Genomic DNA, 23,034 nt, shown 5'->3' with positions numbered 1-23,034 from the left:
GCTCCAAAGAGTCACCGTTGTTAAAAGAACTCGGTCACGTGACCCCCCCCGTCCCCGCCCCCCCGGTCCCGCGCGCGGTCTCCACGGCAACGGGGGCGGGGGGGGGAGGGGGGGGAAGGTGGGTGGGGTGGACAAGGGGGCGGGGCCTGGAATGCTCAGCGCGCGCCGCCCCCCCCGGCGGGCGAAGGGGGCGGGGCCTCGGCGGGGGCGGAGTCGGCGGGCGGGGGGGCGGCGGTGGCGGCGGCGGCGGGCGGGGCCGCCTCGGGGGGCGCGGCCTGCTCGGGGGGCGGGGCGGCGTCGGCGGGCGGGGCCTGCTCGGGGGGCGTGGCCGCCTGCATGATCTTCTGCCGGACCTCGCGGATCTTGAGCTGCAGGCAAACCTTGGTGGGGAAGATGTCGGCGAAGCGGGCCTGGAAGGCGGCCGTGGCCTGGGCTGGGGGGACAGACGGACAGTGAGGGGACGGACGGACGGACGGACGGACGGGCAGGGGGCCTGGAAGGCGGCCGTGGCCTGGGCTGGGGGGACAGACGGACAGTGAGGGGACGGACAGACGGACAGATGGACGGGCAGGGGGCCTGGAAGGCGGCCGTGGCCTGGGCTGGGGGGGACAGACGGACAGTGAGGGGACGGACGGACGGACGGACGGACGGGCAGGGGGCCTGGAAGGCGGCCGTGGCCTGGGCTGGGGGGACAGACGGACAGTGAGGGGACGGACGGACGGACGGACAGACGGACGGGCAGGGGGCCTGGAAGGCGGCCGTGGCCTGGGCTGGGGGGACAGACGGACAGTGAGGGGACGGACAGACGGACAGACGGACGGGCAGGGGGCCTGGAAGGCGGCCGTGGCCTGGGCTGGGGGGACAGACGGACAGTGAGGGGACGGACGGACGGACGGACGGACGGACGGGCAGGGGGCCTGGAAGGCGGCCGTGGCCTGGGCTGGGGGGGACAGACGGACAGTGAGGGGACGGACGGACGGACGGACGGACGGGCAGGGGGCCTGGAAGGCGGCCGTGGCCTGGGCTGGGGGGACAGACGGACAGTGAGGGGACGGACAGACGGACAGATGGACGGGCAGGGGGCCTGGAAGGCGGCCGTGGCCTGGGCGGGGGGGGACAGACGGACAGTGAGGGGACGGACGGACGGACGGACGGACGGACGGGCAGGGGGCCTGGAAGGCGGCCGTGGCCTGGGCTGGGGGGACAGACGGACAGTGAGGGGACGGACGGACAGACGGACGGACGGGCAGGGGGCCTGGAAGGCGGCCGTGGCCTGGGCTGGGGGGGACAGACGGACAGTGAGGGGACGGACAGACGGACAGACGGACGGGCAGGGGGCCTGGAAGGCGGCCGTGGCCTGGGCTGGGGGGACAGACGGACAGTGAGGGGACGGACGGACGGACGGACGGACGGACGGGCAGGGGGCCTGGAAGGCGGCCGTGGCCTGGGCTGGGGGGACAGACGGACAGTGAGGGGACAGACGGACGGACGGACGGACGGGCAGGGGGCCTGGAAGGCGGCCGTGGCCTGGGCTGGGGGGACAGACGGACAGTGAGGGGACGGACGGACGGACGGACGGACGGGCAGGGGGCCTGGAAGGCGGCCGTGGCCTGGGCTGGGGGGACAGACGGACAGTGAGGGGACGGACGGACGGACGGGCAGGGGGCCTGGAAGGCGGCCGTGGCCTGGGCTGGGGGGACAGACGGACAGTGAGGGGACGGACGGACGGACGGGCAGGGGGCCTGGAAGGCGGCCGTGGCCTGGGCTGGGGGGACAGACGGACAGTGAGGGGACGGACGGACGGACGGACGGACGGGGGGCCTGGAAGGCGGCCGTGGCCTGGGCTGGGGGGGACAGACGGACAGTGAGGGGACGGACGGACGGACGGACGGACGGGCAGGGGGCCTGGAAGGCGGCCGTGGCCTGGGCTGGGGGGGACAGACGGACAGTGAGGGGACGGACAGACGGACAGATGGACGGGCAGGGGGCCTGGAAGGCGGCCGTGGCCTGGGCTGGGGGGGACAGACGGACAGTGAGGGGACGGACGGACGGACGGGCAGGGGGCCTGGAAGGCGGCCGTGGCCTGGGCTGGGGGGACAGACGGACAGTGAGGGGACGGACGGACGGAGGGGCGGGGCAGGTGTGGGGGCAGGGCATGGGAGGGGGCGGGGCCCGGGCAGGGTGGGGCCCGGGAGGGGGCGGGGCCCGGGCAGGGGCGGGGCCCATTGGGGTCCATTTGAGGGGCACTTTGGGGACGTTTGGGGCCAGGGAGCGGGGGGGGGGGGGGGTGGGGCCCATTTGGGCCAATTTGGCCTCGTTTGTGGCCATTTTAGGCCCCTTTGGGCCCAGCTGGGGCCAGTTTGGGCCATTTGGGGCCAACTTGGGGCCACCTTGGGGCGTTTTGGGCCAACTTGGGGCCACTCTGGGGCCAGTTTGGGCCAACTTGGGGCCATTTGGGGCCGTTCTGGGCCACTTTGGGGCCAGTTTGGGCCAACTTAGGGCCATTTGGTGCCGGTTTGGGCCACTTTGGGGCCAGTTTGGGCCACTTGGGGCCACTTTGGGGCCGCTGCGGCCGCGGGGGCGCTGACCGGAGGGGAAGAAGCCGTGCTCCTGGAAGAGCTGCATGACGAGGGCGCGGCGCTGGTCCAGGGTGCGGCGCAGGGAGGAGAAGGGCACCTTGTCGTACTCCAGCTCCCCCAGCACGTCCTCCCCCTCCCCCCCTGCGGCGGCAACGGGGGGAGGGGGGGGGGGGGTCAGCATCGGCCCCTCCCCCCCCCAACACCCCCTAAAGGGGGCCCCTCCCCCCAACCCTCTCCCCCCCCCACCCCCCCGCCATGGGGTGCCCATCCCCCCACCCTCCCATATACGGGGACGCCCCTCCCCTCCCCCAAGGGGGTGCCCATCCCCCAAACCCTCCCAAAGGGGTGCCCCTCCCCCCCGCCCATATAGGGGGTCCCCCCTCCCCAGCTACCCCCACCTCCCCTCCCCCTCCCAAGGAGGTGCCCATCCCCCACCCCCCACATAGGGGGTCCCCCCTCCCCAGCTACCCCCACCTCCCCTCCCCCCTCCCAAGGAGGTGCCCATCCCCCACCCCCACATAGGGGGTGCCCCCTCCCCCTCCCCCCGGCAGCACGAGGACCCCCAAGTCCCCCCTAAAGGAGTGCCCATCCCCCCCCCAGAGGGTGCCCATCCCCCCCCAAGGGGGTCCCCACTCCCCAGTTACCCCCACTTCCCCTCCCCCAGGTCACACCAGGGACCCCTCCCCCCAAGCCCCCCCCCCCCCCCGGGGTTGCCCCTCCCCTCCCCCTCCCCCCCGGGGGTGCCCATCCCCCCCAAGGGGGTCCCCACTCCCCAGTTACCCCCACTTCCCCTCCCCCCAGGTCACACCAGGGACCCCTCCCCCCAAGCCCCCCCCCCCGGGGTTGCCCCTCCCCCTCCCCCCCCCCGCCAAGGGGGTGCCCCTCCCCCCACCGACCGGGGCGGTCGAAGGTGAAGATGTCGCCCTCGCACTTGGCGCTCTTGGGGGTGTTGGGCTCGGAGCCGCAGCTGGAGCGGCGCCGCAGGCGGCGCTTGGGCGAGGCCGGGTCCTCCCCCACCGGGTCCAGCTCTGGGGGGAGGGGCCGCCGGTAAAGACGGGGGGGGGGGGGCGGGGCGTGTCCGTGTGTCCGTCCGTCCGTGTGTTCCCCCCCCCCCCCCAGCCCTTCCCCTCCCCCCTCACCCGTGGAGTTCTTGCGCTTCTTGCGGTAGCTGCCCAGGATGGCGCGGGGGGAGGTGGCCAGGGCCTGCAGGGTGGGGGAGGGGAGCACCTCCTCCGGCCGGAACTCGGGGAGCTCGGCGAAGCGCTCCTCGAAATCCACCTCCGACAGCACCCTGGGGGGGGGGAGGGGGAGGGGCACCCCCGTGTCAGGGACCCCCCCGGCCCCTCCCCCACCCCAGAAACCCCCGGGAGACCCCTCCCCCATCGCCCAGCCCCTCCCCCATCGCCAAGATTCCCTCCCCCACCAATACCTGTCTCCCAATGCCAAGACCCCTCCCCCCACATCCAGACCCCGCCCCCATCGCCAAAACCCCTCCCCCATCGCCAAAACCCCTCCCCCATCGCCAAAACCCCTCCCCCACCAATACCTGTCTCCCAATGCCAAGACCCCTCCCCCATTGCCCGGGCCCCTCCCCTCCCCACCAAAATCCCTCCCCCATAGCCAAGACCACTCCCCCCACATCCAGACCCCTCCCCCATCGCCAAGCCCCTCCCCATCGCCAAAACCCCTCCCCCATTGCCAAGATCCCTCCCCCACCAATACCTGTCTCCCAATGCCAAGACCCCTCCCCCATCGCCAAGACCCCTCCCCCAGTGCCAAGCCCCTCCCCCACCAAAACCCCTCCCCCCATGGGCAGACCCCTCCCCCAAGGCCCCTCCCCCACCAATACCTGTCTCCCAATGCCAAGGACCCCCCCCATCACCAAGCCCCTCCCCCCACATCCAGGCCCCTCCCCCATGCCGAGCCCCTCCCCCACCCATGCCTGTCTCCCAATGCCAAGGCCCCTCCCCCCACATCCAGGCCCCTCCCCCCACTCACTTGTCAACCGAGTCGAAGGTTTTCTTGAGGGGGGGGGGCCGCACTTTCACTTTCTTCCCCGCCCCCCCCTCCTTGCGCTCCTCGGCGGGGGGGGGAGGGGGGCCGGCGGCGCGGGGGGCCCCTCGAGGGGGGGGGCGGGGGGGAGGAGGAGGAGGAGGAGGAGGGGCCGGCGGGGGAGGGGCGGGGGGTCCGGGCGGCTCTCGGGGGCGGCGCTCGCCACTCGGGGACCTTGGCGGCCTGGGGGGGGAGGGGATGATTAGGGGGTGGGGCGTTAATGAACGGGGGCGGGGGGAACGGCGGGGGGGAGGGGCCACTCACCGTCTCGGGGGGCGGGGCTGGGGGCCGCTCCTCGCCGGGCTCCCGCTGGCTCCAGGCCTCGGCGCCGGGGGGAGGGGGCGGCGGCGGCGGCGGCGGGGGGAGGGGCGGCGGCGGCGGCGGCGTCCCAGTCGCCGGCGGCGGGAGGGGGAGGGGGGAGGAGGGGGAGGGGCGGGGTCGGGCGGGGGGCGGGGCGGCTCCGGGGGGGCCGGGGCGGGGGCGGCCCCTCGTAGCAGCCGACGGGGATGGTGGCGATGGCGGCCTTCACCTTCTGGGGGGCTTGGGCGGGGGGCGGGGCGGCCGCGCCGGCGCCGGGGGAAGCTCAGGGGGGCTGGGGGGAGGGGAGGGGAAGGGGGCGTGGCCGAGGCGCTCCAGCCACGCCCCCACGGCGGCCCCCAGCGGAGCCGCGCCCTTGGCCCCACCCCCTCCCACCCCGCCCCCACCGTCACCCCCACCCTTAATCCCACTGACCTGTCTGTAGCCCCGCCCCCACCCCGTGGCCCCTCCCACTCGCTTCGGCCCCACCCCTTCCCATAGCCCCGCCTGTTTCCCCTTAGCCCTACCCCCCACCTCACCACGCCCCTTCCCCTGTAGCCCCGCCCCACTTAGCCCCGCCCCTTTCCCTTAGCCCCACCCTCCCACCAGACCCCCACTCCCATGGCCCCAGCCCCACCCATCCTGTAGCCCCTCCCACTCGCTTTGGCCCCTCCCCTTTACCCCTCCCACCCCTCAGCCCCACCCCTTCCCACAGCCCCGCGCATTTCCCCATAGCCCCACCCCTCCCACCTCACCACGCCCCTTTCCCTTAGCCCCACCCCTACCAAGCCCCGCCCCTCCCCCGTGGCCCCACCCATACCTGGGGCGCCCTGGGTGGGGGCAGGGCCCCCCTTGGGCAGGATGGGCGGGGCCGGGGGGGCAGCAGGGGCGGCACCCGCCACACTGTAGACCAATCCGGGGGTGGGGGCGGAGCCGGGGGCGGAGCCGGGGGGGCCGGGGTAGATGGCGGCGATGACGGGGCCCCCCGAGGCCGGGGGCAGCTGGGGGGGGGGCAGCGGGGAGACCCCCACCGGCCCCGGGGCCAGCAGCGAGCCCTGCCCTGGGGGGGGAGGGGCGTCAGGCCCCGCCCCCCCGCCCCCCAACTGCCCTCACCCCCCTTGGGACCCCCAACTGCCCCCCACACCCCCCCCCAAATGCCCCCCATCCCCCTCCTTGTGCCCCCCACCCCCCCTTTGGGACCCCCCTCCCCCCCCCATCGCCCCCCAAGTGTTCCCCCTCCCCCCTTGTGTCTCCCCTCCCCCCCTTGGGACCCCCCTCCCCCTCCCATGTGCCCCCCAAGTGCCCCCCTCCCCCCCCTTGTGGCCCCCCTCCCCCCCCCGTACCGGGCAGGAGGGGCGGGACGATGGCCGACCCCCCCGGGCCAATGGCGGTGAAGCCGAGCGCGACGGGGGGCTGGACGTAGGCGGCGGCGGGGGCGGGGGCCGGGGGGGCGGCGGCGGCGGCGGCGGCGGGGGGAGGGGCGGGGGGCAGGGGGGGCCCCGGCGCCACGTAGGCGATGCGGGCGGAGGAGGGGGGCAGCACCTTGGGGGGCGGGGGCGGGGCCCCCCCCCCCCCCCCCCCCCCCGGGCCGCCGGGGGGCACCACGGGCACCGGGCTCAGCTGGATGATCTGGGGGGAGGGGAGGCGTCATGGGGGGGAGGGGGAGGGGGGGTGGGGCGGGGGGCGGGGGGGGGGGAGGGGTACGTGCCTTGCCGGGGGCCGGGGCGGCGCCGTGGGCGGCGAAGGGGGGCAGGGCGGGGCCGGGCGGGGCGCGGGCGGGGCCGGGCGGGGCCACGGGGACCAGGACCTTGCCGGGGAGCAGGGGGGCGGGCGCCTGCCCCGGGGACGAGGCCTGGGCTGGGGGAGGGGCGGGGGTCAGCGGGGGCGGGGGGGTGGGGGTGGGGCCTGGGACCCCCAGCCCCACCTCGCACCCCCCCCCCCCCCAGCCCCCCAACTCCCCCCACCCCCCACCTCCCCCCACCCCCTCCCCTCCCCCCAGCCCCACGTCACCCCCCACCCCCCCCAGCCCCCCACCTTTGGGGGCGGAGCCGCCGGCGGCGCTGGGCGTGGCCAGGACTTTGCCGTTGCTGGGGGGCAGCGCGAAATGGAGGCCGGGGGCGGGGGCGGGGGGGGGCGGCGGCGGCGGCGGCGGGGGGGGGAGGGGGCGCGGGGGCGGGGCCCGCCTTGCCGTGGGGGAGGGGCAGGCCGTGGGGGAGGGTGGGCAGGATGTACTGCACCTGCGTGATGGCCCCGCCCTTGGCGGGGGGCGGCTGGAGGGGGCCGGGGGGGAGGGGGGGCCCGTTCCCCCCCCCGGCCCCCGCCCCTCCCCCACCGCTGCCCCCTCCCCCGCCGCCGCCACCTCCTCCTCCTCCTGCTCCTCCCCCCGCCCCTCCCCCGCCCCCCACCCCCGCCGCGCCGTGGGGCTGGGCGATGAACTGCACCGGGGGGGCAACAGGGCCACGGGGGGCGGGAGGGGGGCCCGGCCCCCCGCCCCCCGCCCGCCGCCCCTCCCCCCCGCCGCCCCCCAGGACCAGGCTGGCCACCACCCCTCCCCCCGCCCCCCCCAACGCCGGCCCGGAGGGTGGGGGTGGGGGGCGCGCTCCCCTCCCCCCGCCGCCTTGGCGTCGGGGGGGGGGGGGGCCGCTCCCCCCGCACCACCCCCCGCCGCGGAGGGGGGGGGGGGGGGGGAGGGCCCGGGCGAAGCGGGGGGACCCCCCCGGCGGCCCCTCCCCCACCCGGGGAGGGGCCCCCCCCCAGCGCCTCGGCGGCCCCTCCCCCCCCGCCCTCGGGCCGCTTGTGGCGGGGGAGGGGCGGGGGGCCCCCCTCGAAGCGCTTCGGGGGGCGGGGGGCGCCCCTTGTACGGGGGGGGTTGGGGGGCGGCGGCTCGGGGGGGCCGGGGGGGGCTCCAGCTCCGGGGGGGGCGGGGCGGCGGCGCCGGCGGGAACAGCTTGCGGGGGAAGGCCTGGGGGGGAGGGGAGGGGGTGTCGGGGGGGGGAGGGGCTCCACGGGGACCCCTGGCCCCACAGACGCCCCCCGCCCCGCCCCATAACCCCCCTGCTCTGCCCCATAGCCGCCCCCCAGCCCCCCCCGAGCCCCCCACCTCAGCCCCCCCAGAGCCCCCCCGTGCCCCACAGAGCCCCCCCGCCCCATAGACCCCCCCACCTCAGCCCCCCAGCCCCCCCAGCCCCATAGAGCCCCCATGGCCCCCCCGAGCCCCCCCAGCCCCCCCCATCCCAGCCCCCCGAGCCCCCCCCGTGCCCCATAGACCCCCCCAGCTCAGCCCCATAGCCCCCCCTCCCCACCCCACAGAGCCCCCCCAGCCCCCCAACCCAGCCCCAGAGCCCCCCCTCCCAGCCCCCCCAAGCGCCCCCAGCCCCACAGAGCCCCCCAGCCCAGCCCCCTCCCAGCCCCCCCAACCCCCCAGCCCCCCCAGCCCCACAGAGCGCCCCCCCCCCCAGCCCCGCCCCCCCCGGCCCCCCCCCCGCCCCCCTAGCGCCCCCAGCCCCACAGAACCCCCCCAGCCCAGCCCCCTCCCAGCCCCCCCAACCCCCCAGCCCCCCAGCCCCACAGAGCGCCCCCCCCGCCCCGCCCCCCCGGCCCCCCCCCCCGCCCCCACCTTGCTCTCGTCGCCCTCGTCGCCCTCCTCCTCGCTGTCGCTCACCCGCTCCTTGCACTTGAGGTCGATGTCGGCGGGGGGCGGGAACCCATCGTCCGCTGGGGGGGGGGAGGGGAGGGGGGGGGGGGCACGACAGCGGGGTGGGGGGCGCCCCCGCATCCCCCCCCCCCCTCCAAGGGCGTGACCTCACCGATGACGTCATCGTCGCCCTCCTCCTCGCAGATGACCATCCGCTCCTCGTCGCTGGTCATCTCCTCGCTGGCCGCCCGCTGGGGGCGGGGGCGGGCGGGGGGGGCGGCGGGGGGGCGGGCGCGGGGGGCGGGGGGGCCGTAGGGCCCCGCCTTGGCCCCGCCGTAGGGGGAGGGGGCTGCCCCGCGCACATCTGGGGGGGGGGGAGGGGCGGGGGCGGGTCAGGGGGAGGGGACCCCCGTCTGCCCCACACATCCCCCCCGCCCCACACCCCCTCCCCCCACATCTCCCCCGCCCCACCCCCCTCAGACCCACCCCCCCTCCCCCCACCCCACACCCCCCCAGCCCCACATCTCCCCCGCCCCACCCCCCTCCCCCCACATCTCCCCCGCCCCACCCCCCCCAGCCCCACACCCCCTCCCCCCACCCCACACATCACCCCCAGCCCCACACCCCCTCCCCCCACCCCACGCCCCCTCCCCCGCCCCACCCATCCCTCCCTGCCCCACCCCCACCCCCACCCCGGCCCCGCCCACCTGGCTGAGCTCGTGCAGGGCGTGGCCGTGGGGGTCGCCCCCCCCCTCCAGCCCCTGCACCCCGCTGTGGGAGAAGGCGCGGGGGCGGGGGTGCTGCGCCCCTCCCCCCGCCGGGCCCCGCTCCCCGGGGGTCCCCGAGCCCCCTTTGGCCTCGGGGGGGGCGGGGTCGGCGGCGCCTGGGGGGGGGGGAGGGGAGAGAGGCTCAGGGGGGAGGGGGGGCTTTGGGGGGGATGGGGGAGGGGCTATGGGGGGTTGGGGGGCCCTGGGGGGAGGGGGCTTGGGGGGGGCTGTGAGGGGATTTGGGGGGGCTGTGAGATGGGGGGGGCTGTGGAGGGTTTGGGGGTCTCTGAGCTGGCGGGGGGCGGGGGAGGGGTTGGGGGGGTCTGTGAGGGGGGTTGAGGGTCTCCGGGTGGGGGTGGGGGGGTCTGCGGGGGTCTCTGACCTGGCGGGGGGTGGGGGAGGGGTTTGGGGGGTCTGGGGGGTCCCTGACCTGGCGGGGGGTGGGGGAGGGGTCTGGGGGGTTCTGGGGGTTCCCTGACCTGGCGGGGGGTGGGGGAGGGGTTTGGGGGGGTCTGGGGGGGTCGGGGGGGTCCCTGACCTGGCGGGGGGCGGGGGGGCCGCTCTCGGAGGCGCTGCGCTCGCGGGGCTCCTTGGGGCCCCCCGGCGCCCCTCCCCCTCGGAGCTGGACTTCTTGCGGTCCTTGTTGCACCACTTCCAGTCGGGGTGCGCCTTGAAGTGCGCCTCCTTCACCTGCGGGGGGGTCAGCGCCGCCGCCGGACCCCCACACCCCCGAACAACCCCCCCCCCCCAACACCCCCAACACCCCCAACACCCCCCAACACCCCCCAGCACCCCCAATGCCCCCAACACCCCCAAACACCCAACACCCCCCTCAAACACCCCCCAACACCCCCAACCACCCCCCACCCCCCACACAACCCCTAAACACCCCCAAACAGCCCCCAACCACCCCCAGGACCCCCCCCCCCCCAAACCCCCCCCCCCCCAACGCCCCTGGGACCCCCCCCCAAAACCCCCTGTTCCCCCCAAAGCCCCTTGATCCCCCCAGATTCCCTTGACCCCCCCCCCAAAGCCCCCTGGGGACCCCCCAACCCCCCCAAAGCCCCCTCAGGAGCCCCCCAAAGCCCCCTGGGGACCCCCAAACCCCCCCAAAGCCCCCTTCATCCCCCCAAAGCCCCCTGGGGACCCCCAGCCCCCCAAAGCCCCCTCAGGAGCCCCCCAAAGCCCCCTGGGGACCCCCCAACCCCCCCCAAAGCCCCCTCAGGAGCCCCCCAAAGCCCCCTGGGGACCCCCCAACCCCCCCAAAGCCCCCTTCATCCCCCCCAAAGCCCCCTGGGGACCCCCAAACCCCCCCAAAGCCCCCTCAGGAGCCCCCCCGCCCCCCACCTGGAAGGCGAGGTCGTGGTACTTCTGCTTCTCGCGCGGCCCCAGCGCGTACCACCACTCCCCCAGGATCTTGCTGACGGTGCGGTTGTCCTGGTTGGGGTGCCGCTGGTGCACCAGCGCCCGGTGCCGCTTGCTGAAGATCATGAAGGCGTTCATGGGCCGGCGGATGTGGTCCTTCTCCCGCTGCGGGAGGGGCGGGGTCAGCGCTGGGCACGCCCCCCGGGGGGGCGGGGTGATGGGGGAGACGCCCATGGGGCAGGGCCAAAGGGGGGGGCACGCCCCGGTGGGGGGAGGGGGCAGGGGGACACTGCTGGTAGAGCAAGGGGAAGGGGTGTGGTCAGCACTGGTCACGCCCCCAGGGGGTGGGGCAACTGCGAGACACACCCATGGGGCAGGGCCAAAGGGGGGGGCACGCCCCTGTAGGGGGAGGGGGCAGGGGGACACTGCTGGTAGAGCAAGGGGAAGGGGTGTGGTCAGCACTGGTCACGCCCCCAGGGGGTGGGGCAACTGCGAGACACACCTATGGGGCAGGGCCAAAGGGGGGGCACGCCCCCTCAGGGGGAGGGGGCAGGGCGGCACTGCTGGTAGAGCAAGGGGACGCACTGGTCACGCCCCCAGGGGGCGGGGCGATGGGGGACACGCCGATGGGGCGGGGCCAAAGGGAGGACACGCCTTTGGGGGGCGGTGACAGGAGGACACGGCCACAGGGTGGGGCCAAAGGGTGACATGCCCCCAAGGGGAGGGGCAAGGCAGGCACTGATGGTAGAGCAAGGGGAGGGGGCGTGGTCATCACTGGCCACGCCCCAGGGGGGTGAGGAAACAGGGAGACACACCCATAGCGCAGGGCCAAAGGGGGACACGCCCCCCTAATGGGAGGGGGCGGGGGCAGTGATGGCAGAGGAAGGGGTGTGGTCAGCACTGGCCACACCCCCAGGGGGTGGGGCACCCGGGGAGACACACCTATGGGGCAGGGCCAACAGGGGACACGCCCCCAAGCGGGGGGGGCCACTGATTGTAGAGGAAAAGGAAGGGGTAGAGGGGCGTGGTCAGCACTGGCCACGCCCCCCGGGGGTGGGGCAAAGGGAGACACCTATGGGGCAGAGCTAAGCTCCGCCGTGGGTGGGGACAGTGGTGGGGGAGTGGCCAAAGGGGGCGGCAGGGTGAGGGCAGGCTGGCATCAGGGATGGCCCCGCCCCCCCGGGCTCAGCCCCGCCCCCAATCGCTCACACCCCCCCCCACCCCCGGTGCCCAGAGGCACGGCCAAGCACCAGGCCCCGCCCCCTCTGGGAGGCCACTCCAGGAGTGGGGCGGGGCAGGGCTGTTGGCCACACCCCTTCTGTGTAGCCCCGCCCCTTTGTGCTCATCACTGGGGGCGGGGGGCCTCGTCACAGGGGTCCGGGGGGGGCCCAGTGCCCCACTGGGGGGGGGTCCCAGTGCCCAAAGGGGGGGGTCCCAGTGCCATCAATGGCGGGGGGTCCCAGTGCCCCTGGGGGGTCCCAGTGCCCAATGGGGGGTCCCAGCCCCCGGGGGGGGTCCTGTATCCCTGTGGGGGTCCCAGTGCCCAATGGGGGGTCCCAGCCCCCTGGGGGGGTCCCAGTGCCCAAGGGGTCCCAGTGCCCACTGGGGGGGGGTCCCAGTGCCCAAAGGGGGGGTCCCAGTGCCATCAATGGTGGGGGGTCCCAGTGCCCAATGGGGGGTCCCAGCCCCCTGGGGGGTCCCAGTGCCCAATGGGGGGTCCCAGTGCCCAATGGGGGGGTCCCAGCCCCCTGGGGGGTCCCAGTGCCCAAAGGGGGGTCCCAGTGCCCATGGGGGGGGTCCCAGTGCCCATGGGGGGTCCCAGTGCCCATGGGGGGGGGTCCCAGTGCCCATGGGGGGGGTCCCAGTGCCCAAAGGGGGGGTCCCAGCCCCGGGGGGGGTCCCGCCCCCCCGCTCCCCCCCACCTTGCTGGGGCTGCGCCCCTCCTTGTCGCCGTCCCGCTCCTTGGGCAGGGCGCTCAGCGACTGCGTCCGCCGCTTCCCCGGCCCCAGCGGCAGCGGCAGCACGGGGGCCACGATCGACAGGAACCTGGGGGGGGGGGGCACCCCAACACCGCGTGAGGGGGGGCGCCCACCCCCCCGGACCCCTCCCCCCCCCCCGGACCCCCCCCACTCACGCGTCGTCGTGGTCGCTCTCGGTCTCGCTGTCCGGGCGGGGGGCCCCGGCGGCGGCGGCTCCTCCTCGGGGGCGGGGGGCGGGGGGGCGCCGGCGGGGGGGGCTCTGGGGCCGCGTCGCCCCCCGCAGCGCCCGGGCTCGGGGCCCCCCGCCAGCTCGGGGGCGACGGCCGCCGACTCGGGGGCTCTGCCGGGAACGGGGGGGGGGGGGGGGTTGGGGGTGAAATGCCCCTCCCCCCCCCCCCAAGGAGGCGGGGTTTGGGGCGGGGGGGGGCGCTCACCTTTGCTCTGATTGGCGGCGGGGGGGTGATTGACGGGCTGGTGGCCCTGGGGGGGCTGGGGGGAGGCGTCGGGCTGGCTGGGGGCCAGGAAGGGCACCAGCGAGTGCCAGGGGAAGACGGCCACCGAGCGGGGCTCCACGTTGGTCCAGACTGCGGGGGACACGCGGCGACACGCGCTGACACGCGGCGACGCGCGGCGACGCGCGGCCCCCAGACCCTCCCCCCCCCCACCCCTCCCAGCGCCGCACGCGTGCGACGCGCGAGCCATCGCTACGCGCCCGTCCCGGGACTACGGAAGGCGCCGGGGCGTCGCCGCACGCGTGCAACACGCCAAGCGCCGTTAGCGCGCCTGCCCCGGAGCCGTGTAACGCGCCGGGAGCGTCGCGACACGCCTGTGACACGCGAGGCATCGTTACACGCCTGCCCCAGAGCCGTGTAACGCACCGGGAGCATCGCTACACGCGTGTGTAACACGTGAAGCGTGGTTACACGCCTGCCCCAGAGCTGTGTAACACACCAGGAGCATCGCTACACGCGTGTGTAACACGTGAAGCGTGGTTACACGCCTGCCCCAGAGCCGTGTAACGCGCCAGGAGCATCGCGACACGCCTGTAACACGTGAGCCATCGTTACACGCCTGCCCTACAGCCACGTAACGCACCGGGAGCATCACTGCACGCGCGTGTAACACGTGAAGCACGGTTACACACCTGTCCTACAACCACGTAACGCACCGGGAGCATCACTGCACGCGTGCAACACGCCAAGCGCCGTTAGCGCGCCTGCCCCAGAGCCGTGTAACGCGCCGGGAGCATCCCTACACGCGTGTGTAACACGCGAGCCATCGTTACACGCCTGCCCTACAGCCACATAACGCACCGGGAGCGTCGCTACACGCGTGTGTAACACATGAAGCGTGGTTACACGCCTGCCCCAGAGCCGTGTAACGCGCCAGGAGCATCGCGACACGCCTGTAACACGTGAGCCATCGTTACACGCCTGCCCTACAGCCACGTAACGCGCCAGGAGCATCGCTACACGCGTGTGTAACACGTGAGGCATCGTTACACGCCTGCCCCAGAGCCGTGTAACGCGCCGGGAGCATCCCTACACGCGTGTGTAACACGTGAGCCATCGTTACACGCCTGCCCCAGAGCCACGTAACGCGCCAGGAGCATCGCTACACGCGCGTGTAACACGTGAAGCGTGGTTACACGCCTGCCCCAGAGCCGTGTAACGCGCCAGGAGCACCGTTACATACCTATAACACGCGAGCCATCATTAACGCCTGTCCTACAACCACGTAACTCACCAGGAGCATCGCTACACGCGTGTGTAACACGTGAGCCATCGTTACACGCCTGCCCCAGAGCTGTGTAACACGCCAAGAGCATCGCGACACGCCTGTAACACGTGAGCCATGGTTACACGTCTGTCCTACAACCACATAACGCACTGGGAGCATCGCTACACGCGTGTGTAACATGCAAGCCATCGTTACACGCCTGCCCTACAGCCACGCAACGCGCCACAAGCATCACTACACGCGTGTGTAACACGCAAGCCATCGTTACACGCCTGCCCCAGAGCCGTGTAACGCGCCAGGAGCATCGCGACACGCCTGTAACACGCGAAGGTCGTTACGTGCTCGCCCTACAGCTACGTAACGCGAGCATCGCTACACGCGTGTAACGCATCAGCCGCCGTTACGCGCCTGCCGTAGACGTATGTGACGCGCCAAGGGCGTCGCTGTGCACGCGCGTAACGCAAAACCCCCGTTACACGCGCGTCTTTAAGCCACGCGACACGCCACAAAGCGTCGCTACACGCGTACAACACGCCAAGCACCGTTACACGCGTGCGCAACGCATGAGCCACCGCTACACGCGTGTCCCAGGCCTACCGCAGCAGGAGCGCAACGCGGAAGCGCCGCTACACGCGTGTAACACGCGAACCGTCGTCACACGCGTCTGCTGGAACTACGCAACGCAGAAGAAGCATCGCCACGCGTGCGCAAGACGGGGCATCCCGACACGCGTGTCCCGCGGCCGCGCGAGACGCCGGGAGCGTCCTTACACGCCTGTAACGCGGAGAATCCCTACGCGCGCGCCCCAGGGCTGTGTGACACCCGGCGCACCCCGGCACGCGCGTCCGGCGGCCGTGCAACACGCTAAGAGCACGCAACGGGCGACACGGAGCATCCCCACGCGCGTGTCCCGCCGCCACGTGACCCGCCACGAGCATCCCCGCGCGCCCGCGCCGCGCGGCGGCCGCTGCCCCCGGCCGGGGCACACGCGTGTGCGGCCGCCGCGGGGCGGTGCCGGCGCCGGTTGTCGCCGTCGGCTCTGCCGGGAAACGCCGGCTTCGCCCGCTCCGGTCGCCCCACGGCACCGGGGGGGGGGGGTGGGGGCTCCCACGGGGAAACTGAGGCCCGGCCACGCCCGGCCACGCCCCACGGGCCCCCCCCATCCCGCCACGGCCCCCCAAACCCCCCCCCCATCCCCCCCACCCCCTCGCAGACCCCAAATCCCCCCATTTCCCCCCAAATCCCCTCACGAACCCCCCCAAATCCCTCAAGGACCCCAAATGCCCCCACAAATCCCCCCATTTCCCCCCAAATCCCCTCACAAACCCCCCCCACATCCCCTCACGGCCCCCCGAATCCCCCCATAACCCCCCACATCCCCTCACGGCCCCCCCGAACCCCCCATTTCCCCCCAAATCCCCTCACGGACTCCAAATCCCATCACAAACCCCCCAAATCCCCTCACAGACCCCAAATCCCCTCACAACCCCCCTCGTTCCCCCCAAATCCCCTCACAGACCCCAAATCCCCTCACAACCCCCCCGATTCCCCTCACAGACCCCCACATCCCCTCACCAATCCCCCCATTTCCCCCCAAAATCCCCTCAGAGACCCCCCCCCCCCACCCCCTCACGGACCCCGCATCCCCTCACAAATCCCCCCAAACCCCTCCAAATTCCCCCATCCCCTCACAAACTCCAACACCCCCCCGCAAAACCCCCCCCCCAAATCCCCTGACGGACCCCAGATTTCATCACGAATCCCCCCCCCCGTTCCCCTCCATTCCCCTCCCAAACCCCCTCAAACCCCTCGCAGACCCCCGCATCCCCTCACAAAACCCCCCAAATCCACCCATTTCCCCCCAAATCCCCTCACAGACCCCCCAACCCCCTCAGAGACCCCCACATCCCCTCACGAATCCCCCCATTCCCCTCACAAACCCCCAAATCCCCTCACAAATCCCCCCATTTACCCCCCAAATCCCTCACAGACCCCAAATCCCCTCACAAATCCCCCCAAATCCCCCCATTTCCCCCCAAATCCCCTCACAAACCCCCCCAACCCCCTCACAGACCCCCACATCCCCTCACGAATCCCCCCATTCCCCTCACGGACCCCAAATCCCCTCACAAATCCCCCCAAATCCCCCCATTTCCCCCCAAATCCCCTCACAGACCCCAAATCCCCTCACAAACCCCCCAACCCCCTCAGAGACCCCCACATCCCCTCACAAATCCCCCCCAACCCCCTCACGGACCCCCACATCCCCTCACAAATCCCCCCGTTTCCCCCCAAATCCCCTCACAAACCCCCCCAACCCCCTCACGGACCCCCACATCCCCTCACAAATCCCCCCGTTTCCCCCCAAATCCCCTCACAAACCCCCCCAACCCCCTCACAGACCCCCACATCCCCTCACAAATCCCCCCGTTTCCCCCCAAATCCCCTCACAAACCCCCCCAACCCCCTCACGGACCCCCACATCCCCTCACGGACCCCCACATCCCCTCACGAATCCCCCCTCCCCGCCCCCCCCCCCCCCCCACCCCACCACCCCCCCCCGCACTGACCGAACATGCCGAGGCCTCTCCGCGGGGCCGTGGCGGGGGGAGGGCGGTGGAGGACATGGCGGAGCCGGGGGGGGGTCGGGGGTTACCGGGGATGGCGGAGGCCGGGGCGGGGGGGAGGGGGGGGGGAAGGGAACCGGGGGGGAACCGAACCGGGGCCGGGGCCGGGGCCTCCGCCCGCGCCCGCCGCGCGCCAGCAAAGGGCGGCCGCCCCCCCCCCCCCGCGCGCGCCCGCCCGCCCGCCCGCCCGCCGCCTCCCGCCGCCGCCGCGCAGGCGCCGCCCGCCGACGCCCATTGGCCGGCGCCCGCCCGTATGCAAATGAGGGCGCCCCCCCCCCTCCACACACACACACACACACACACACACCCCGCCCGCACTGCGCGCGCAACGCCCCGGCAGGGCCACGCCCACGCCCCGGCCACGCCCCGCGCCCCGGCCGGGACACGCCCACGCCGCGGAGTGACGTCGCCGCGACGCGGGCCGTGACGTCACGGCGGCGCGGCCGCCAGCCCCGGGGAAGGGCTGAACACGGCCACACGGCTCTGACGCCGCTGCCACGCGGGCCGTGACGTCACTGCGACACGGCCACGACCCGCTGACCCCGCGAGACGGCTCTGACGTCATTGCGACGCGGGCCGCGACATCACCGCGACACGATAGCCCTCTGGCGCGGTTCTGACATCACCGTGACACCGCTACAAGGCGGCCACGACCCGCTGGCCCCGTGAGCCGGCTCTGACGTCACTGCGACGCGGGCTGTGACGTCGCCGCGACACGATAGCCCTCTGGCGCGGCTCTGACATCACCGTCACGTGGGCCGTGATGTCACGACCACGCGGCCACGACCCGCTGACCCCGTGAGCCGGCTCTGACGTCACTGCGACGCGGGCTGCGACATCACTGCGACACAATAGCCCTCTGGCGCGGCCCCGACATCGCTGCGATGTCGCTACCACGCGGCCACGACCCGCTGGCCCCGTGAGCCGGCTCTGACGTCACTGCGACGCGGGCCGTGACGTCACTGCGACACAATAGCCCTCTGGCACGGCTCTGACATCACCGTCACGTGGGCCGTGACGTCACTACCACGCGGCCACGACCCGCTGGCCCCGTGAGCCGGCCCTGACATCGCTGCGACGCGGGCCGTGACGTCACTACGATGCAACAACCCTCTGGCGCGGCCCTGACATCGCTGTCACACGGGCCGTGACGTCACGACCAGGCGGCCACGACCCGCTGACCCCGCGAGACGGCTCCGACACCCGGGCTCCGACGTCGCCGTGGCGCAGCGCCCCTCTGACGCCGCCGTCGCGCGGGCCGCGACCCGACGACGCCGCCCCAACCCCGCGCCGCGCCGTCCGCGTGCCGAGGCCCCGCCCCACCCCGCCCCACCCCGACCCCCGCTGCGGCTCCGCCGCCGCCGCGAGCCGGCAAACCTCCGAGGCGGCTCCGGCGTCGCCGCCCCGGCCTCGCCCCGCCCCGCCCTCGCGCCCGCCGCGCCCGCCGCGCCCTCCCGCCCCTCCCCGCCCCTCCCCCTACCTGTGCCGGGGCGCCCCATGACGATCTCCTTGCGGGGGGCGGGGGGGGCCCCGTAGTCGCCGGGGACCAGGAGGGGGAGGAGGGCGGCGGGGGAGGGGTGGAAGGCGACGGGGTGCAGGGGCCCCCCGAAAGCGGGGGGCGGGGGTGGGGCGGGGCGGCTCGCTCGGGGGGGGCGGGGGCGGGGCGGGCGGGGGGCCGCAGGCGGCCGGCGTTGATGGGGACGGGGGCGGCCAGGGGGGCTTCTGGGGCGGGGGGAGGGGGCGGGGGCGCGGGGGAGGGTCGGGCAGGGGGACCTCGGGGTTGCGGACGATGACGGGGGACCCCCGCGGCACCGCCGGCACCCGCCGAGCCCCCGGGCCGGGGTCGGCCGTCAGCCCGGCGGGGGAGCGGGGGGCGAAGAGGGGGGAGAGGGCGCGGAAGCCCCCCCCGCCCCCCAAGACCCCGCCGCCGCCGCCCCCGCCGCCCCCGCCGCCGCCATCTTGGGGTTCGGCGGGGGGCTCGGCCTTGCGCTTGCCGGGGCTGAGGGGGACGGTGAAGGTGAGGGCGGGCGGGAAAGCGGGGGGCACCCCGGAGGGGGGGCGGGGGCGGGGCGGGGGCGGCGGGGGCGGCGGGGGCGGCGGGGGGCTGAGCCCCTCGCCCGGGCGGGGGGTGCCGGCGCTGAGGTGGCGGTCGCGGGCGCGGGGGGTGGCGGTGACGGGGCTGAAGTTGGGGGGTCGGAAGCCGAAGAGGGGGGAGGGGGAGGGGGAGGGGTGGGGGAGAAGGGGGACTGGGTGGAGGCGGGGGAGAAGCTGGGGGTGCCGGAGCGGGAGCTGCCCAGCGACACCAGCATGACGGCGGCCTCGCACTCGTCGAACTCGAAGCGGGAGAGGTCGGCGGGCGCCGGGCCCCCCAGGCGGGGGCGGGGGTCCCCCTCGCTCTCCCGCGAGGTCTCGTCCCACTCGAAGTCGGCGCTGCCGTCCCGCGGCGGGGGAGGGGGCGCCCCGCCGCCCCCGCCGCCCCCCCGGTTTTCGGGGAGCCCCTCCAGCTCCTTGGTGCGCATGGAGAGGTGGCGGGAGCAGTACCCGCGCCGCTGCGACTCCTTGGTGCAGCCGTCCCGCGAGCACAGCCGCCGCCATTGCTTCCCGTTAAACTTCTTCCGGATCCCGTTGGGGGTGCAGACCACGTCCCCCTTTTTGTATTTGGGCTGGGGCGTGGCCGGGGCGGCGGCGGCGGGCGGGGGCGGGGCAGGGCGTGGCGCCGGCAGGGCGCTGAGCTTCGAGACCTCGGCGTCCTCCGGGGGTTGTTTCGACCCCGTCGCGTGGTCGCCGCCGCCGCCGTCGTCGTCGTCGTCGTCGGGGGGCTCGGCGTCGCTTTGGGGGTGCCAGGGCGGGCGGAGGAGGCGGAGGCCGGAGCGCGGGACCCAGACGGGGGGCGCGGCGGGCGGCGGGGCGAAGCGGACGCGGTAGGAGGGGGGTTTGGCGCTCACCTCCACCACCGTCCCTTGGCGGTAGAGGGTCTCGGCGGGGTCCAGGCGGGCGCAGACGGCCGTCCCCACCCCCAGCGCGCCGGCGGGGGGGGTGGCGTCCAGCACCACGGCGGGGGGGTCCCCCAAAAAGCACCCCTCCAGGTAGGTGATGCCGCGATCGCCGGCGAACTGAACCCCCAGGTCCTGCCCGCGCCGGATCTGCTTCACCACCGCCGGCTGGAAGACGCCGTCCCGGCGCGCCAACACCCGCTGGCAGCGCAGGCGGCGGAAAACGGCCTCGCCGGGCGGCGGGGGGTCGCCGGCGAGCGGCCCCCCCTCGTCGGCCGAGTGTTCGCTGGCCGTGTCGGTGCTGGAGCAGCCGCTGCCGGCGCCGCCGGGGCCGCCGTCGCCGGCGGCCGGGGGTTTCTTCCGGGGGGCTCGGGATTTGAAGGTGGCGGTTTTGCGGCTGGGGGGGGGGTCCTCGGGCAGCGAGGGGCCCTGGGCGGGGGGGCTGGAGGAGGGGGGCAGGAGGACGACGGAGCCTTCGGCCGTGCCCTCGCCGGCGTCGCCGGAGTCTTCCTCCCCGCCGCCGGCGCCTCCCTCGCGGCGTTTGGGGGCTTTGGGGCGGCTCGGGGCGGGGGGGCCGGCGCGGCCCCCCGAGGAGGAGGAGGCGGAGGCGGAGGAGGAGGAGGAGGAGGAGGAGCCGCCGGCCTTCCTCGCCGGCTTCATCGTCCTCCCGCCGGCCCGGGCGCCGCCGTGGGGGTCCTGCGGGGAGAGGGGGGAGGGGGTTAGAAGCAGGGGGAGGGGAGGGGGGCAGAGCCCCCCAGGTGTGGGGTGACTGAGACGCCCCCCCCCCCCCGCCTTCCGAAATAACCCCGGGGGGGGGGGGGGGGGCTGCCATGGGGGGGGGGACCGGGAGCCCCATCGGGGGGAGGGGCGACACTGGGGGGGGGGGGGGTAACAGCGGTGGGGGGAGGGGTGACACCCCGAATCCCGGGGAGCGGCACCCTGGGGGGGTCCCAGAACCCCCTGAGTTTGGGGGGAGGGGCAGCACCCATCGGGGGGGGAGGGGCTCCCCTGGGGGGGTCGACACCCTGGGGGGGGTGGGGGTGTCCTGGTGCGGCACCACCCCTCCCCCTCCCAGCTCCGACCCCCCCCGTTACCCGCGGGGGGAGGGGCCAGCTCCCCTTATCCCAAGGGGGGGAGGGGAGCACCCTAAAGGGGGGGGGGGGGGGCTCCCGAAAATGGGGGTGGGGCACTCTAAAGTGGGGGGCACCCTAAAGTGGGGGTGGGGCACCCGGGGCGGGGGGGCGCCTCAAAACGCGGGGGGGGGGGGGGGGGGGCGCAGCACCCCAAAAGGGGGGGGGGAGGCGAGCACTTTAAGGGGGGGTTGGCCCTTTAAGGGGGGGCGCCCGGCCCCCCCCCCCCCGGGGGTGACACGTCACGCCCCCCTCCCCCAGCCGCCCCCCCACCCCACCCCACCCCACCCCCCCGGTTTCGGGGGCCCCCCCCCCCGGTACCTGCGGCCGCGCCCGGGCCCCGCCGGCGCCCCCTTTACTCCAGGCCGACAAAATGGTGAATGAACCCGGAGCAGCTGGCGGCGGCGGCCAATCAGCGCCCACAACCCTTGGACCGGCGGCGCCGGCGGCCAATCGGCGAAGCGCGGAAACCCGCCGGCCGTCCCGCCCACTCCCCCCGCCCCCCTCCCCGCCGCGCCCCCCGCCCGAGCGGCGCTGACAGTGGCCAATGGCGGGGCGGGGCGGGGCGTACAGTAGCCAATAGGGAGCGGCGGGAGGCGGGGCCGAGCCGGGCCCGGACTTGTTTACCTGGCGCAGGGAGGGGCGGCGCGGTGCACGCCGGGACGGGGAGTCCCGCGCAAGGGACGCCGGGAGTTGTAGTCGGCGGGAAAGCGCGGCCTAGCGCCGGCCCGGCCGCCCGCGGCCTACAACTCCCAGCGACCCCCGCGGCGCGCAAAGCCCCCCTGGGAGCTGGAGCGTCCCGCGTCCCCCTCCCCCCCCCCCCCCCCGGCCCCGGGAGGACTCCACTTCCCGGCGTGCCCCGCGGCGGCCCCGCCCCCCTCCTCTCCGCCCCTCCCCCCGCCCTTTCTCCCCCCCCCCCCTCCCCGCCCGGCGGGGTTCAGCTCGGAGGGGGGGGGGGGGGAGGGGGAGCCCCCCCCCCCGGCGGGGGGTGAGGGAGGGAGGGGGAGTGGGGAGGGTGCGGCGTTTGCATGCGATTTGCATCTCATTAGCATATTGATGAGCTCACCCGGTGCCGCCGCCGGCGCCCTCCGGCCCCGTCCGGGCCCCTCGCGCTTCCCCTCAGCAACAGCGGAGCCGCCGCCGGCGCCGGCCAATCAGCGGCGGCGCCGGCCGCCGGGCCACGCCCCCTCCGCCCCCCACGTGGGGCCCGGGTGGGCGGGGCCGCCCGCCGCCAATCCGGCGCCGGGGCGGCCGAGGGATGAGGTCACCGCCGCGCCTTCCCATTGGGCGACGGCGACGGCCAATCGGGGCGCAGCTTGGAGGGTTGGGGGGGGGGGGCGCGTGTGACACGCTGGAGCCCGCCGGGCCACGCCCCCGCCCGCGTGGCCACGCCCACCCACCCCCGCGACGCTTCGCCACGCCCCCCCCCGCGGCCGCGCACGCGCGCCGGCCCCTCCCCTGCCCTCCACACCCCCCCCCCCCCATCCGCGTTGTGCCTCAGTTTCCCCATCCGCGATGTTGGGGGGATCCCGCCGCGGGGTGGGGGGAGGGGCGGCGGTGGGGGAGGGGCGGCGATGCTCCTCCCGCTTCCCGCCGCTCATGACCGCCGGGGGGAAGCTGCATTATTAATGAGGCTATTTATAGCCCGGGGGGGGAGGGGCCGGCGCCACGAGGGGGCGGGGGGAGGGGCACGGCCCCGGGCGCCGGCGACCCCCCCGCCCCCTCCCCGCCCCTCTCTCAGCCGCCCCCTCCTACCCCAGTGACCCCTCCCCCAGTCACCCCACCCCCTCCCCGGTTGCCCCCCTCCCCCTCCTACCCCAAAGCCCCTCCCCCATCCATTCGCCTTCCCCGCCCCCCCCCCCCAATTCCCG

At 75.5% G+C, this 23,034-nt stretch overlaps 1 protein-coding gene across 1 annotated transcript; it reads right to left on the bottom strand.

Moving 5' to 3' along the window:
* Positions 1-4: 4 nt before the first annotated feature.
* CIC (capicua transcriptional repressor) lies at positions 5-22,400 on the bottom strand. Its single transcript, XM_087778522.1, is given in 24 exon segments — positions 5-433; positions 2,589-2,720; positions 3,476-3,607; positions 3,719-3,870; positions 4,578-4,774; positions 5,081-5,223; positions 5,749-5,988; positions 6,272-6,557; positions 6,637-6,785; positions 6,963-7,412; positions 7,584-7,890; positions 8,545-8,642; positions 8,735-8,840; positions 8,843-8,926; positions 9,270-9,456; positions 9,868-10,019; positions 10,677-10,859; positions 12,617-12,740; positions 12,829-12,871; positions 12,874-13,257; positions 18,521-18,767; positions 18,769-19,271; positions 19,274-20,729; positions 22,230-22,400. Coding segments are annotated over 23 exon segments (5,997 nt in total). The 5' UTR covers positions 20,694-20,729; positions 22,230-22,400; the 3' UTR covers positions 5-155.
* Between the last annotated feature and the right edge of the window lie 634 nt (positions 22,401-23,034).

This window comes from Nipponia nippon, unplaced genomic scaffold, assembly GCF_047370975.1.
Source record: "Nipponia nippon isolate SJK-2023a ecotype South Korea unplaced genomic scaffold, ASM4737097v1 scaffold_44, whole genome shotgun sequence".
NCBI classification, from domain to species: Eukaryota; Metazoa; Chordata; class Aves; order Pelecaniformes; family Threskiornithidae; genus Nipponia; species Nipponia nippon.
The sequence above is the reverse complement of the archived record's forward strand: the minus strand, read 5'-3'. Positions and strand labels throughout refer to the sequence as shown.